Source organism: Theobroma cacao, chromosome 8 (genome assembly GCF_000208745.1).
Source record: "Theobroma cacao cultivar B97-61/B2 chromosome 8, Criollo_cocoa_genome_V2, whole genome shotgun sequence".
NCBI classification, from domain to species: Eukaryota; Viridiplantae; Streptophyta; class Magnoliopsida; order Malvales; family Malvaceae; genus Theobroma; species Theobroma cacao.
The window spans coordinates 1,897,799-1,912,845 of NC_030857.1; the positions used below are offsets into that span (position 1 = coordinate 1,897,799).

The 15,047-nt window shown below is 34.1% G+C and overlaps 4 protein-coding genes across 7 annotated transcripts; 1 reads left to right on the forward strand and 3 right to left on the reverse strand.

Moving 5' to 3' along the window:
- Positions 1 to 3,277, reverse strand: LOC18591536 (putative HVA22-like protein g). 3 transcript variants are annotated; one of them, XM_007017716.2, is made up of 8 exons: positions 2,953 to 3,276; positions 2,209 to 2,249; positions 1,843 to 1,886; positions 1,648 to 1,746; positions 1,500 to 1,556; positions 1,358 to 1,421; positions 1,053 to 1,262; positions 1 to 756 (listed from the first exon to the last, which is right to left on the reverse strand). In XM_007017716.2, the coding sequence occupies exons 3-8, from the start codon at positions 1,872 to 1,874 to the stop codon at positions 349 to 351; spliced, it is 870 nt and encodes a 289-aa protein (XP_007017778.1). In that variant the 5' UTR covers positions 1,875 to 1,886; positions 2,209 to 2,249; positions 2,953 to 3,276; the 3' UTR covers positions 1 to 348. The 3 variants fall into 3 exon arrangements, with proteins under 3 accessions (XP_007017778.1, XP_007017781.1, XP_017981763.1); XM_007017719.2 differs by lacking the exon at positions 2,209 to 2,249 and having other exon boundaries at positions 2,953 to 3,277; XM_018126274.1 differs by lacking the exons at positions 2,209 to 2,249; positions 2,953 to 3,276 and adding an exon at positions 2,687 to 2,785.
- Positions 7,848 to 9,436, forward strand: LOC18591537 (protein SPA, chloroplastic). The gene is made up of 5 exons (XM_007017722.2): positions 7,848 to 8,159; positions 8,239 to 8,322; positions 8,424 to 8,475; positions 8,669 to 8,825; positions 9,078 to 9,436. Exons 1-5 carry the CDS (start codon positions 8,004 to 8,006, stop codon positions 9,097 to 9,099), a joined length of 471 nt encoding a protein of 156 aa, XP_007017784.2. The 5' UTR covers positions 7,848 to 8,003; the 3' UTR covers positions 9,100 to 9,436.
- On the reverse strand, positions 10,496 to 12,722 carry LOC18591538 (L10-interacting MYB domain-containing protein). Of its 2 annotated transcripts, none has more exons than XM_007017723.2 (4): positions 12,556 to 12,722; positions 12,059 to 12,123; positions 11,406 to 11,738; positions 10,496 to 11,330 (listed from the first exon to the last, which is right to left on the reverse strand). In XM_007017723.2, exons 3-4 carry the CDS (start codon positions 11,730 to 11,732, stop codon positions 10,728 to 10,730), a joined length of 930 nt encoding a protein of 309 aa, XP_007017785.2. In that variant the 5' UTR covers positions 11,733 to 11,738; positions 12,059 to 12,123; positions 12,556 to 12,722; the 3' UTR covers positions 10,496 to 10,727. The 2 variants fall into 2 exon arrangements, with proteins under 2 accessions (XP_007017785.2, XP_017980822.1); XM_018125333.1 differs by having other exon boundaries at positions 12,427 to 12,715.
- Positions 13,158 to 14,570, reverse strand: LOC18591539 (transcription factor E2FA). The gene is made up of 6 exons (XM_018125426.1): positions 14,564 to 14,570; positions 14,404 to 14,469; positions 14,234 to 14,322; positions 13,892 to 14,096; positions 13,601 to 13,760; positions 13,158 to 13,552 (listed from the first exon to the last, which is right to left on the reverse strand). The coding sequence occupies exons 3-5, from the start codon at positions 14,296 to 14,298 to the stop codon at positions 13,695 to 13,697; spliced, it is 336 nt and encodes a 111-aa protein (XP_017980915.1). The 5' UTR covers positions 14,299 to 14,322; positions 14,404 to 14,469; positions 14,564 to 14,570; the 3' UTR covers positions 13,158 to 13,552; positions 13,601 to 13,694.

Genomic DNA, 15,047 nt, shown 5'->3' on the forward strand with positions numbered 1-15,047 from the left:
TGGATGTAAGATGAACTTTATATCATTGGTCCATCCAAAGCACAATTTCCACAACAGACAGAGGCCAAAGGCCACGCTAGGGTGGAAATCACATTATCATCTATGCTTTTTCAGTCACATATCTTTTGGGACCAAATGCACAGATGAGGGTTGAATCAGTTGGCCCCAAGGACCCAGGATCTTCCCCACGTTTGAAAAAATAAAGCAACAAATGAAATATAAACTTGAAGACAGGAAATTTACATCAACGTTCAAACAACAATGATTCAATACCATTATACACCTACTGAATGAAGTGCTAGTTCTGTAAGCTAAAAAGAAAAGAAAAAAGGAGTTAAAGCCATTATTTTAACGGGCTGTAGAACGGGCTTTCCTCAACCTACCGCGTGTGAGTCGAATGCTTTCTTCCATGAGAGTCTCTTTTGGAGGAGGGTTTGTGCTTTCATTCTCTGAAGAAGGTGGTACTGGTTCAACTTGCATTGCTTCTGCTTCAGGTTCTGCAGGCTGGCTGGTACTTTCAGATGCAGTATCTGCTTTTTGGCTATTTGAGGATGCTGAAGGGCTACCTGGTTTAGCCACCTGAGAAGGCACCTTTGAAGGTCCTACCTCTTCAGCTACTTCCTTTTGGTGTTGACTTGAAGATGTGCTAGATGTCGGTGAAGGTGGTTCTTCGGTCTCTGGTTGGGCTGCTTGTGTTTTAGTAGATGATTGACGGTTTGGGACACCAGAGGGTTGGCGGGTCCTAGGACCTTGAGCCTGAGAATTCTCAAGTTATGGAGAACAGAAAAATAAACTTCAAGATGATTGAAACATGTATAGCAAAAGATAAACCAGTACAGAACAAAAAAAAATTTAGAAAAGATTAATTACACCATAGACACAGCAATTAATATTCAAACATTTTACAGACAGTTCAACGCATGGAAGTGACAGGCCATTCTAACTCCAGGGGAAACCATTTTTACAAAACAACCAGTTTACAGTTTCACATATTCATTCTGAAAAGTCAAGTCAATGCAGTTTCACCAAAACAACTTTAATTCAATAACTACCTGAGCATGGTGAGGTCTTGGTGTTGACTGTGAAGCAACATACTGTAGGATCTCAAAAATTCTTGTCTGACCATAGCTTGCAGCTCTTTGCCAGTAAAGAACTGCCATATCTCCAGCTCTAGTCCTTAGTTCCAACAAGTTCCGGTCAATTTCATTTTCATGCTTTGCAACATATGGTCTGAAGAAGGAATCATACACATAAGAAGTTCCCTGAGATAAGTCAAAACAGAGGGGCAATTAAAACAAACATCAACATGTAGAAGCACAAGTAAATGTTCTTATTTCTTTAACAGTAATACACATACCCTTGTTTTAGGGTACCAGAGATATATAAAGAATGCCAACTTAGCTTCACTGTACATTGGAACCCTTCAAAAAGGCAAACAGGAGCACAATGAGAAAAGAGAAACAAGACATGAAACGTCTTTACTGTTTTATGATTCCTACCATGAAATAAAAGCATCACCAATTCTCTCACAAACTGTCAAAACAGCCACCAATATCCTGAAACCAGAAAGGAAAAGGGGGGAAAAGAGTTACAAATACATAATATTTGCACAACCGTAAATGGAAAAACTTGCAAATCAAGACCTACCAATACTGGCACCAAAAGCGCAGTTGCTCAATCTCAGGCTTATTCAGCTCAACAGTTTTGTAACATTCATATGCCGGATAAGCATAGCCAAAAACCATCCTGCCAAAATATTTAAATGAGAATGATTAATTTCTAGTAAAAGAATACAATTAAAACTCGAACGAGAAAGAGAACCAGTTGTAAGGTAAAACATACACAAGTCCTCTGGTAAGAAAGGATCCAATCATTTTGTTTACTTCCTGAAATTAAAAATCAGTTGCAAAATCAGCATTAAATCTCAGAAAATAAGCAATTAAGCAAGTAGTGCACAAGACTGTGTAACCATATGCTACATAACACAAAGCAAAAAAATGTTAATTAAGGCAGAACATTGGCCTTGGCTACAATATCTATACTTCTGATCTTTCACTTCGTAGCATCAGTCTCCCCTGTTTGTAAAGTGGTGATTTCTAATGAATTATGTAAGTTTCAAAGTTCACAAAGAAAGAAAAATTTGTAATAATTAGTCCCATCGGCCATCTCCAAATCCCTTCAAAACAAAGCCTAGAGAGAAATGGTTACCTGAAGTTTCTCCTCCTCTCTTTACTTCTTTCCTTAATGAACTACCAAATAAGAGGAATTAATTCAGTACTCTCAATCCAAATATGCTGTAAATTCTAGTCAAACAAGGCCTAATCAAGCTGATACATAAAGGATCTAAAATTTAATACTCTTTTTTACTACTTCAAGATAGAGATCCTCTAAACTGCTCATGAAAACACTCTTAAACTTAGTTGAGCAAGAATTTTCAGATAGCGGAAATGAAAACAACATAAAACCTGCTGGGAATATCCACATATCCCAGTTTTCTGAGCAACCAAACAGGGGAGTAAGAGTAACGTAATGTTACAGATTCAAAAAACGCAATGATTTAGCTAATGAACCCCAAAACTTACCTTATCACACAAGTTATAATAATCAAAATACTAAGTATTAAACACTAATTAGCTACCAAAAGTTCTAAGGTATGGAATCATAAGTTTTTAACAAATCATCCTACCTATCGCACCGACAAGCAGTGAAAACAAAGAAATCATCCGAAAGAAACGCAAACATTGTCCAGTTCAAATTAAAATGACCAAAATCTTATACAGAAAACCTAGAAAATGAGAATAAAAAAACGGTTTAGAAAAAAGAAACTTCCAAAATATCGTTATCAACAATGCAATGTTAGAGGAAATTTTGATTCCAGTGGTGCGGATTCAATCACCCAAAGAAAAGGGAGATGTCAAGGAAAATAGAAGGAAATGGAAGAGCGATTGGTACCTTACAAAGATTATTTTCAATAAGACGAAGCAAACAAAACACAGCTTTATTAAAATCGGAAATGAGAGTTAATCCAAACCACGGAAGCAAATACTTTTAGAGGATTTCAAGGAAATAATAAATGAGTTTCGGAGAAGATCGCCGGCGAACGGTAAAATCGGCGCCGCCAAAATACGACGGCTAACCGTTACGAAGTCGGCGGTAGCGGTGAGTGCGATAGAGAGAGAAAGACTTTTGGGAAAAAAATCAAAAAATTAAAGAGAGTGATAGCATCACAGTCTTTTGTGTCGTTCCTTTTCAAATTCCCCTACGTCCGGATTTGATTTTAGGTCTCACCGGGTTTTTAATTGTGCAATTTAAAGCAAATATCTTCTGCTGCGGAGCACACTGGTATTTTTCCGTTATTGTTGCCTCATCGCCGTTTGATTAAAAAGGGACGGCTCACCTGATTCTGGATTTCACGCGGACCAAGATGTGGAATTTCATTGCGTATAGAGAATCGCTTCTCGGTTTAGCCTTTAATGGGTAAAGTAAGTGATCGTTATGGATAATGTGCAAAGATTACTCTACGGCTAATTCTTATTTTTCTGTCTAATTTTTTTTTCTATTTTTTAGAATGTCATAAAATATACTAAAATTTAGATATCTAACGTTATAAATTATATAAAATAAATCAAAATTAAAATTGTAATTTTAATTTTTATAAAAATAAAAAATAAAAAAATATTTATTAAAAAATGTTGGCCGTATTTGAAATTATTTGTAGGCAAGGCATGTCAAATCTTAATCCGTTGGGGCTTCTTTTTTATATTTTTTCTTTTCCATTCTCCTTTTGATTGTAAGTCCCACTATCATACCTTTTCTTTTCTTCAATTCTTCACTTTGAGAAGAATTTAAGTCTTTTTCTCTCACATGGACAATGCATGGAGTCCTCGAAGAATCTTGCTATTTTTATAATTGATTCTAAGAGATTGCATCTACTTCATCATTTTATATCATTTAGGAAGTATAATTTTTTTTTACTCTCTTATGTGCTAATAATTATGCTTTAAGAGAAGGTGCATTTAAGATCCCACCAATGTATGTTACTATCAAATGCTATATAATTTTCAACCCATTGTCTTGTTAATTTCATTATTTCTACCTTTGTGCCGATTGGGGGACCATATGATCACCTCAATTAAACTCTATCAATGTATAATAGTTTTGTAGCTTAAACTCTAATGAAACAATAATAGTAATCAAAGCCAATATCAATTGTCATGTAACTACATCAATTATCAAGTTTTTTTCATCGAGAAGAGAAAATATCAATCGACATTAAATTTGAAAAATATTAATTATCTGTTATAATTAAAAACTCAATTAAATATAATAAAAAATTAATAACTTAATTACGTAAATAGATATAGTTCAAAAAACGTATCAAGTACTTTAGCCTAGTTTCATGCAAAAAAAAAATTAAGGTCTATACAAACTTTGTAGACAAAATTTTAATCACAATTACAAATGTAAATATCCAATTAATAAATCAATGAAACTTTGGTATTAAAATTATTGGATTTCAATTTCATATTTCAAGATTCTATGTAAATTGTTAGGTATTCATATAAACAGAACTTTTCTTTTTTGGAGGGGAGTTTTTTTTTTTTTTTTTTTTTGGGTGAAATCCTCTTCCCTTTACTCAACCTTATATTTTTTTGTTGCCACCTTTACTCAACTTATACAACAGCTACAAGCCAAATTCATCTTGAATACATGATATCTATTAACTACATTTTGCAAGTTTATGCTATTTTTCCTTTTAATATAATAATATATATATAATATGTTTAACCACACCATCTTAAATGAAATTAATTGAAGGAGACCGTTGATCCAGCTTGTGAGCGGCCTTCACTAACAGCTGGATCAAGTGCTGGTGATGAGTAACTTACAGTCCAGACAAATTTGGATCGTCCCCATCGGGGGTCCGTTATAATTATCCTTGATATTAGAAAGTAAGAAGGAACAATCGTGTAATTTATGACAATTAATAATGACCTAAATTTTTTAATGCATTTGCATAATTTGCATTAACCATTAATTAACCACAACATCTTGGTGAGACAAAATGCTTTGCCCAACCTCTATGCCTCCTTTCATGTCTCATGCGTACGTATTGTCACGTGTAACAAAATTAATTTTATTAAACTTAATGACATAATAGTATTAACTATGTTAATGTACAAATCAAAAAATCTCAAATCTCTAACTCGAAAAGTGCTCATTTTTATCAACCCCTCTACCATAGAGTTAACTTTTCTAAAATCATGATTGAAGGATAAACCTAAAGGAAATGTATTCTTCTTTGGCTATAGTCAAAAGCCACAAGCATGAAACGTAAAAAAAAGTATAAATTATATTATATACAAATTTTGGGTATGATTTGTCACAATTGTTCTAATAAAAATGAGTTGTTTTTAGGTTATGGAATGATGCGATGCACGCTCGTTTCAAAGGTGATTATTTCCTAGTTGCATGAGAATATATAGCAATTTTTATCACTGAATCAAGTATGGTATTTAGAATATTATTATGGCTCTCTATATATATCTTTAAAATGAAAAGGATAAGGCCCATAAGGGACATGCTTTGGACGTGTCTCACGCAAAGGACATGAACCCTTCTCCCCTGTCCCGGCTATGTTTGTTGTGTAAATTAGAAGCAAACGAAAAAGGGGTCCAAGAGGTGAAAAGGAAGAAAGTCACTAACCGGAGGAGAACAAAAGCCACAACGAGGGTGCCACTGCCAAGAGATGATTGAAAAAGGGGAGGCATGTGGTGGGGAAGGTTTTCCAAAGCCTTGGATTCCACGGTTCTTAAGCTGCAGTAAATTAGTGCATGCTCAAAGCAAGTCCAAAACCAAAAAAAAAAAGGAAAAGAGAGATAGGCAGCGGGGAGAGTGTGTTGGTGTAGCACTGTAGCTATAGGAAGAAGCGGTCCATGGCATCAACAGCTAGCAGCAGCGTGGTCTAATTATATCTGTTCGTTAGGCTGTCGCTCTCAAACGCGCACTTCTCCTTGTCTCTCATCTCCAATAGCATTGGATGCAATTGGCCACCACCCGTGAGTGTGGCCGAACCACACCCGAGGAGGAGTTCAAAGCCCCTTACATTTAGCATATAGGATAATTGGATTAAGTATTTCGTAATGCGTTTGCCATCATTAGGTTGATTTCAGCGCCTTTGGTTAAGTCTTGGGAAAACAATTAATAGCTCGTTCATTGCGATGCATTTACAATAATTCTATGAGACTTTTTTAATTATATGTATTATTGACTATTCTAAATTCACTTTCCATATTAATACATTAACAAATATACCAATAAATAATAATAATAAACAAATATTTATAATTAAATTTATTAAAAATATCAATTTAACACGCGTCTTCAAAAAAGTGGTTGAAAGATTATTTATAAACATCAGTCCAATAACACTTTCTCTATAAAAAAGAATTTATAAATTCTTTCCGTAAATTCAAAAATTATTCAATAAAAGAGAAAAACAACGATTTTCTTGGACCAATTAATCTACAATATGTAATTGAGATGTCAGATACAGAAATGTATTCGGTTTTGAAAATGTGTCTGATATTATTGGGTCTACAAGGCGAACTAGTAAGAATGTAAGATGGGCGTTAGAAGTGGGTCAGGGTTCGAGTAAATCTGGATAATTGAACCGCAAACCAATCCAACCAACACCGGGCTCAACCTTTCCATTATCTCTTGGCGAGAGTTTGAGTAAGTTAGAGTTGAACAAGCAAAACAAATCTTAACCGTTAATTTTCTTTTATTATTTTACAAGATTTCAGTTTACTACTTATTAATATTGTGTCTTTATTTCAATTTAATCTTCGATTTCCAATTTTCTTCTTTAATTCTTTGGGAATATTTTTTCTTTAACCTTTTAGAATCTTAGCAAATGCTTAAACCATGTCAAATTTTTTATTTTGAGTCACATATATACACATAGGACATTGAACTTAAATCGAAACATCTTGAGATAACACAAATCAAATAAATAAATTATAAATTATAACTTATAATTATAGAATAAATATTTTGATTATTTGATATCTTTTACAATATATGTTTCTATACGATATAGATTAAAATCAATTTTTATCAGATTTTTGAGTTTTTTGAGTTTGGTACAGGAGAGATTGATAATGATATTAAGGTAGTCAGTTCTGAACTTGGTTTTAACGTTATTGACGTTGAAGTTGAAGTTGAGACTGAAGATTAGGTTTTGAAGTTGCTTTCGACATTGTCGATGTTGAGGCGATAGCTACCAAAGTTTTTTTTAATTAATAAAACATAATAAAATTATATAACAATAATTTAAAAAATTAATCGAAGATAAAATTATTTTTTTTATCTTTATCACGTTATCAAATTGAAGGAAATATTAACGATTGAGTAACGACTGGATTTACGTGTCTAACAAAAAATATTTTTTTAGATGAAGTATTTATTTTGAAAATTAATAGATCTTCGTGTAATTTCAATCAAAACTTAAAATACAAGGGTATTTTACCGTAAAATATAATATTCATGATTAAATTATTTATAATTATTAATTCAATACCACCTTCTCTATAAAAAATAATTTTATAAATTAAAAAATATTCAATAAAAGAGAAAAATAATAAAATTTTCGGATCAACTAATGTACTCTATGTAATTGAGATGTCCGACGTAGATATGTACTCGGTTTTGAAGCTTGGTTCAATGTTATTAGGCCAATTAATGTACAAGGTCCAGTAAGATAGGCAGGCTTTGGAAATGAGTTAATAAATTTGGGATGGCGAAGCTAAGAACAATCAACCAGCACCATCAGGCTTTTTAGTAGAGAGCGCCACGTGGAGTACACAAAATCTCCAGTTGTCTAACTGGCTGACATTGATTCCAACCCCACAAATTACCTATCCAAAATCCGCCATTGCCAGTTCCTTCGAATTCTAATTTCTTAGAGCAAAACAAAGAAAAAGAAGAGGAAACGAGGCAAAATGTCAATGGCAACTTCGCTTCTTCGTCTTCACTCTCCATTTCTTTGCTGTCCACTCAAGTCTTCAACTGCATCTTTATCCTTCAAATGTGGAAGAAACCAACGGTTACCGGCGTCTTATCCATGCATCAGAGCCGTCGATCTTGATCAGAACACGGTTCCTTTTCTGTCCTTTAACTGTTTATGTAATTTTGAAACGATTCCCAGGAGTAATTGAAAGAAAGCTCTGTTTTCAGATAGTAGCAGTGTCGGTTGGGCTTGTCAGCGTTGCGGTTGGGATCGGCATCCCAATCTTCTACGAGTCTCAAATCGATAGCGCTGTAATTTCAACTCTTTTCTTAACATGAATGAGTTATTTTAGTAATGTAGTTTTCTTTTGGGTTTCTTTTGAAAACAAAAAGGAGGCCAATTTATTTTGCAGGCAAAGCGAGAAAACACCCAACCGTGTTTCCCTTGCAATGGCACCGGCGCCCGTAAGTAATTCATTCTCAAGTATAACAATCGAACTAAGCACAATTCAAGAGAAATCATACAGAGAAAAACGTAGTAAAGAAGATATATATGTTACAAACTTCGAAGTCTAATTGTATTATAATTTCTGTAAACCATTTTTGGGACTTCATGGAGTGTCATGTTAGAGTAATTCAAAGTTTCGTGATGGTCCAGAGAGGTGCAGATTTTGTATGGGAAGTGGGACGATAAGTGTAGAGCTTGGTGGGGATGAGAAAGAAGTCTCGAAATGCATTAACTGTGAAGGTGTTGGTTCTTTAACATGCACTACTTGCCAAGGCAGCGGGATTCAACCTCGGTATCTTGATCGCAGGTATGTCTTTTTCCCTTGGGTCAAACTCAGACAGCAAGTATGCTCGGGTTATGTAATTGGGCCATGGGTTAACCAGCATAATCTGTCATAAGAATGGGAAATAATGCTCATTGCTCAGACATTGATAGCTTAACCAGCGGGCAATTTTGCTTCAAAAGTGTAGTGTTCGGTTGATAAAAGAAATACCCAATAACAAGGAAAGCCAGATCGTACACGATTGTTTGAATGATTCTGTATTTTGTTTTTCAACAGGGAATTCAAAGATGATGACTGAAGTCCTACAAGAAGCACCGGCGATGGTTTTGGATTTGACTAGATGGTGATTAACATGAACGGGGTGAATTCGAATAAACAACCAGGCACCTTATATACTTTGTAAAACCCTTTTCTATTTACAGTACAAATTTTTTTTTTTTTTTGCATTCTATTTTTCTGTCACATTTTTTTACTTTCTGATGTACTTAATTAGTGGAACAACTTGCTAGTTTTGGAGGAGGGATAAATTGTTCTCTCACTGAGGAGATTGTTAATCGAAGAATTGTGACGAGAGTCTCAACCGATGTTGTTCATGGTGCTGATTGCATATTATCTCACCGTGGATTTTCACTCTTCTTTTCTCTCCCCATTTGCCAATTCGGTGCATGTCACAATGATGAAGCAAGGGTATATTTGCTTTAACGCAGTCAGAATTTCGCGTTTAAGATGAATAATATCTATAATACAATCATACTAAAAGTTTTATGTTTAATAGAAATAAAAGTAACTTTAGATGAAAACAGTTTGTATCAAAAATATATAAATAAATTTTAAAAATTATTTAAACAATCAATTTTAATAATATACTTAAAAAATTAATTAGTATAATCTTCAATAATTTAATAATAACAATAATTTCAATTTCTAGATAAACTTAACAACAAATAAAAATTAATAAATATAATAATTAAAACAATTCTCTAAAAAATATTAAAAGCTATCAACAAACAATTTAATGGAGAAATAATTTTCTAAAATTAATCACAAAAATTAAATGCGAGGAAGCAATCTCCAAATAAAAAATTGTAATTGTCTACAAGAATCTAAGAAAAAAAAACATAATTTGTAGGAAAGCAATCAAGCAATCCCTAAATAAATAAATGATAACTAACCTTAAATGCTTAATCAAATCCTTGTTTTGTTGCTTTCAACAAAAAATGATTAAGACATGAGAATTATTAATAAAAAAAAAATTTAAATTGAGAATATTAAAAATAAAATAAGTAATTAAACTGAATTTACCAATTATCATGATATGAAAATTGTTAATTACAATTGCTTTGTAATTAACTTTTATTTATCATCTTTAATGTCCAAATAAATCCACTGGTGATACGAAAATATTTTATACGAGATAATCAAAATAATAAAACATGTTTCTGATAATTTATCAAAAATATTAATTTTTTTTTATAAAATATTTTACATTGAAAAAATATTCACTCAATCAATTATTTTTCAATTGCTGAACGGATCTTAATTGTTTTACTTCCTTTAGCTTCGATCATGGAGAGATGAGAATCCACTTTTCAACTGCTCTTAACTCTGATGAGCTTATTGATATATGCATGACTTTTGGCGGCAGACGGCTCGTTTGTGTTTAGAATCATCGAGTTAGAAGATGACCCTTTGGAAATCTACAAACTGACAATATTCAATTGCCAGCCAATGCAAAAGCACAATTTCGCTATTTGCAAAATTACATGTATATACGCGCCTTTGCACATTGGTAATGGCATAATTAGAACATCTAATCTATCAATATGTACTATGTAGCCAATGTATGAACAAACTAGCTCCCTAAAAGTGAACAATTGTATAAAAGATCTTTACACTTTCAAAAAAGCCAAAGATTCAGCCTCTAACTTAGACAGGGGACGTCCCGGGTTTGCCACACTTCCCTTGCAACCATGTCAACCTAATCTTCCCAGCTTTTAGAGAGATAAAGATTTCTCTTAAACTGGAATCTTCAAAGAGGTCTAGAGCTGCAAAATAGAGCCAATCTTCGATGTCTTCTATCTCGTCCAATGCTTTAATGCAATTAGTTATGCTAAATTTGTCATCACTCCGTTTTGTGGCAGTTGTCCTCCTTGACCTCCAAGCAGCAACCATATCTAACATGGCTCCTGCCATAGCCTCAGACATTTCTTCATCCTTTCTGCTCTGATCCAAAGAAGATAGTGTCTCAGATGGTCGTTTTCTTTTTCTCTCTGCAATACTCTTAGTTAACTTTTCTGGCAATGGGTTGTTTTGTGCTAATTTTGAGGTTGATGGATAATCAGGTTGTGTAGACCCTCCCTCTGGACATGAAGTTAAGCCTCCGGTATCATTTGCAACAGCTTTATCCAATCCCTCAAAGTGACTTGATTGGGCATATTTCCCATCAGCAGATGAATCAGTGAATATTGTGCATAGTTGCTCATATATGGGGCAGTCCTTGATTTTGACTGGCTCAGGCCTAGGCTGTGCCTGTAAAGACAATATTTAGGAACACACAATAAAAATGTCCAAACAAGCATTCAACAAGCTGAAAAGGAAATGTACCCCAATATCTTCCCACAGGTCAAACCCGATGCAACAGGAATCCTCCATGCCTGCAAAGTCATTTTGATCATAAGCTGATTTCAGGTTATAGAAGCGTGTTCGCAGAACATCCAGGTGCTTTCTCAACTGATTATTATTGAAGTTGAGATCTGTTTGCTGGTTGAATTCATCACGTATGTTATTCCAGGTTTTCTTATCAAAAACATTGTTTGGTCTGTTTCCCAATTGAATTTGCTTCACTACCAAGTCTGCAAATATCCTATCAAGGGATGCCGTCCACCTTGTTCTTGAGCGCTCCTGTTTTGGCTGTCCGGCTTCAGTATCCATCCACAACTACAATATACACACATTCAAATTGAATAGTAACTCCAATCAGCATGAATATTACAAACTACCTTACTGATAAAGCCATGAATCATCAATTCATCGCTTAAGGTGCTTGCCATAAACAAAATTGTGGTGCTTATGTAGTTGAGAAATTTTAAGCATAATAATTTACATTGCTTCGTAGTTAAATACCTATTAGCAAAAGACATATTCCAATATACTATATGTTAAGCAGATGGGATATCACATATTTGAGATTTGATCTAAAAGCAATATTCTTTATCATGTATGTATAACAAACACTTCAGAAACTTAGTAATCATTACCCTGAGTTAATCTGTGACCCAAATGATCTCGTTGGCGAGTGCATAGATTGTCAGCTAATGCCACCCTGCAAATAGGAATCAATAAGCAGTTAATTACCCATTGGCAAATGATGTCGGCCATGCTTCTACAACGTACAAACATATTGATCAGCCTCTGATCATGTTTCTAATACTAAAATTATGAAGAAAAAAGATAGAGGGAAAAACAGAAATGAGAGACAATGAAAATGAGAACAAATGGTGAACCGAATGGAAATTAACTTATAAATTATAAATTAGAATAATCATTTCAAAAATTAAATTACATATGAATCCAGATAAATGCATTCATCAAAATACCAATTCACCACCAAGTAAATGATGTTTACGTCGCATTTCGAGCATGAAGCACGATTAATTCAAAATCCAAACCCCAATTTGCTTTCATCAGTATCCGGTACAGATACGAACCGTGAAATTAAACAGAAAATAATTCCAGTGAAACTGCGCTTCCTTACCGGACTCCCCGATCTTCAGGAAACACAGTGCAGGTTCAGATTGTTCAGGAAGATGAGAATGAAACGAGATTGCTACCAGTTCCTCGTAAACCCTACAACAGAGGAGAGAAGACAACTGAGAAGATTGGAGGAAAAGACGATTTCAGCAGTTTTTCTGTTTCCTCGAGAGTGGGCTCTTCAATAGGCCTTTGAGGTATTGTGGGCCTATTTTGGGCTTTTCCTCATTCTTATTGAGCTTTTCAATCTCCTTTTAGGCATTCTGGGCCAAATTTGGGCTTTTTTATTTACTCCTATTGGGCTTTGACTCCAGTTCTCTTGCTAAAATTTCATGCCACCCTGTATTTTTTTTAAATCTTTTTTAATTTCAAGATCCGATCAAAGTGTTCCAATAGGCATTAATTAAAGATAATTAAAATATTATTTTAAAAAACATATTTTGCATTTAATACGTTATTTTCACCAAATTCAAGAGAACAATACATTAATGATAATATTTTTCTTAACTATGTAGTAAAAAAATTCTGATAAAAAGTGGTGCCAAAAACATTTAATAAATATCACTAAATATATCGATTATCTAAATGATTTTGAGATAAAAAATATAATATAAAGTATATACTGTTATTCCAAAAATAGAAATATTCTATCCTATTTCATTAAGAAATTGATCCTGGCTGTATACGCTTGGATGTAGCAGAAGATTACATGAGACCTCATTGGCTCAAGAATCATCAGTTTCATTGAAGGAGTAAGCTGTAGCTATGAAATTTACACCTAAAACTGTGGTCAAGAAACAATGTCAGTAATGTCATGTTCAATGTAAGCTAACTGCCTCTCATTTCCATTTGGGACAGCATCCCAAAGTGGTGCTTATAGGTAAACTAATGCAGCACCGTTGTTGGTGCATTCATCTTGAGAGTGATCGATCTCCTACTGCAGTCGAGTCTCCTTTTCTGTTATATTAGAGAGCAGTATAGATTAGCATCCACTGGTTTTCCTGTCAGATAGACTAGAGAGCAGTATAGATTAGCATCCACTGGTTTTCCTGTCAGATAGACCTTCAAACCATTCTGATTGCACCAACCAGATTCCAGTAAAAAAAATTCAGTAAATTGTGAAAAATTAAAAGCTCCTAACTCCTACGTGTCCCACAAGACTGTGATGCTGACTTCCGGGTCTGATAGGAACCCGTAATCATCATCAGCCTGCTAAAGATGGATAAAATATGAAGCAAGTCAGTTGAATTTCCTTCCGCATACTGCATACACATATATGATTTCCAAGAAAAGGAAAAAGAACTTAAAAAGAGTGCTGCAAAGCTTTCAAATAGACTTACTTCACTGACTGTAGGAATTAATTTCTGAATCCCATATGCTTCAGGGAAAACCAAATTCACTGTTTTAGAAGAATTGTTTTGACTAGCTTTCTCTTCTGAAGAGAGCTCCGAACGTTCCACTCCACACAACAGCCCATAACTACTACATGCATCCACTGATTTGGCCTGCTTGACAGTTGTATCCTCAACTTGACCTTCATATTTGCTACAACCATCAAGAACATAACAGTTATTGAACAATGTTAAATAGTAAAAGCATGCAGCAGAAGGGGGTGGGGATAAAGAATTCTATGAAAAAAAGCCAAATAAATTCAAGTAATTGAAATTACATAATAAACGTACCTCAGGAGGTACAAATCAATTGGTCCCATATGACTTCTGATAATCATTTTATACTGCCTTTGCATTGGTTTTTGTGGAAAACCAATATCCTGAGTATGAATAAATGCAGCTAACCAATCAAATTCTAATGCATTATAGATGTTTAAAACCCATTTCACCAAACCACTCACCTCATCAGGATCAGGAACTTCAATATAAGTATTTTCTGGAGCTTTAATTGCAAAAACTGTTTGATTCTGTACAAATAATGCATAACCAGAAAATAAGTTAAAAATATTTCTAACATAAGATTTAGTTCCACGGGAGTTCCAATTTCTATGGATGACTGACCTGGAAGCACGGANTATGACAATCAGTAAAGCAAATGTTTTGAGCTTACGAGCCGGCAGAGAGACGCGCGAAAACAAGGCGATCACCGTCGTTGATGTCGAGCAATACGCTGCAACCTTCCCATGTCACTCTAGGATTTTGAATCGAATCCGATTGAGGTTTATATTCGGACATGTTGGATCCTTTATTTTAAACAGAAATGCCGCGGTTAAATTAAAAGGATAAAGAATTAAATTTTACGAAAAAAAAACAGAAGGTACAAAAAGTTCTGTTGCTAAGGATTCAGGTGTTCGTAGAACATAATCTAACTCTGTAAGGAGTTAAAGATTCCAACTTGCCCGTCGAAAGCATATAAAACCTTAACGTCTAGGGTTTAAGTTCAAGGTTTTAACCGCTAAACAGAGCAATGAAGAATCGACGATTGTGTTTTTGTTTGATGTTGGATCTGAATCCTTGGATGAGCCCAATACGTGACCATAAAAAA

What these genes read in the sequence shown, in the direction of transcription:
- LOC18591538 (XM_007017723.2), bottom strand. Translation starts at nt 11,732, where the DNA reads ATGGATACTGAAGCCGGACAGCCAAAACAGGAGCGCTCAAGAACAAGG. An exon ending in ACCTGTGGGAAGATATTGGG is followed by an intron (nt 11,331 to 11,405) that starts GTACATTTCCTT and finishes TTGTCTTTACAG; the next exon opens with GCACAGCCTAGGCCTGAGCC.
- LOC18591536 (XM_007017719.2), bottom strand. Translation starts at nt 1,874, where the DNA reads ATGATTGGATCCTTTCTTACCAGAGGACTTGT. An exon ending in TCTGGTACCCTAAAACAAGG is followed by an intron (nt 1,263 to 1,357) that starts GTATGTGTATTA and finishes GACTTATCTCAG; the next exon opens with GGAACTTCTTATGTGTATGA. An exon ending in CAAGACCTCACCATGCTCAG is followed by an intron (nt 757 to 1,052) that starts GTAGTTATTGAA and finishes GAGAATTCTCAG; the next exon opens with GCTCAAGGTCCTAGGACCCG.
- LOC18591537 (XM_007017722.2), top strand. Translation starts at nt 8,004, where the DNA reads ATGTCAATGGCAACTTCGCTTCTTCGTCTTCACTCTCCATTTCTTTGC. An exon ending in AGTCTCAAATCGATAGCGCT is followed by an intron (nt 8,323 to 8,423) that starts GTAATTTCAACT and finishes TTTATTTTGCAG; the next exon opens with GCAAAGCGAGAAAACACCCA. An exon ending in CCTCGGTATCTTGATCGCAG is followed by an intron (nt 8,826 to 9,077) that starts GTATGTCTTTTT and finishes GTTTTTCAACAG; the next exon opens with GGAATTCAAAGATGATGACT.
- LOC18591539 (XM_018125426.1), bottom strand. Translation starts at nt 14,298, where the DNA reads ATGCAAAGGCAGTATAAAATGATTATCAGAAGTCATATGGGACCAATT. An exon ending in ATTGATTTGTACCTCCTGAG is followed by an intron (nt 14,097 to 14,233) that starts GTACGTTTATTA and finishes TGATGGTTGTAG; the next exon opens with CAAATATGAAGGTCAAGTTG. An exon ending in TAATTCCTACAGTCAGTGAA is followed by an intron (nt 13,761 to 13,891) that starts GTAAGTCTATTT and finishes CATCTTTAGCAG; the next exon opens with GCTGATGATGATTACGGGTT.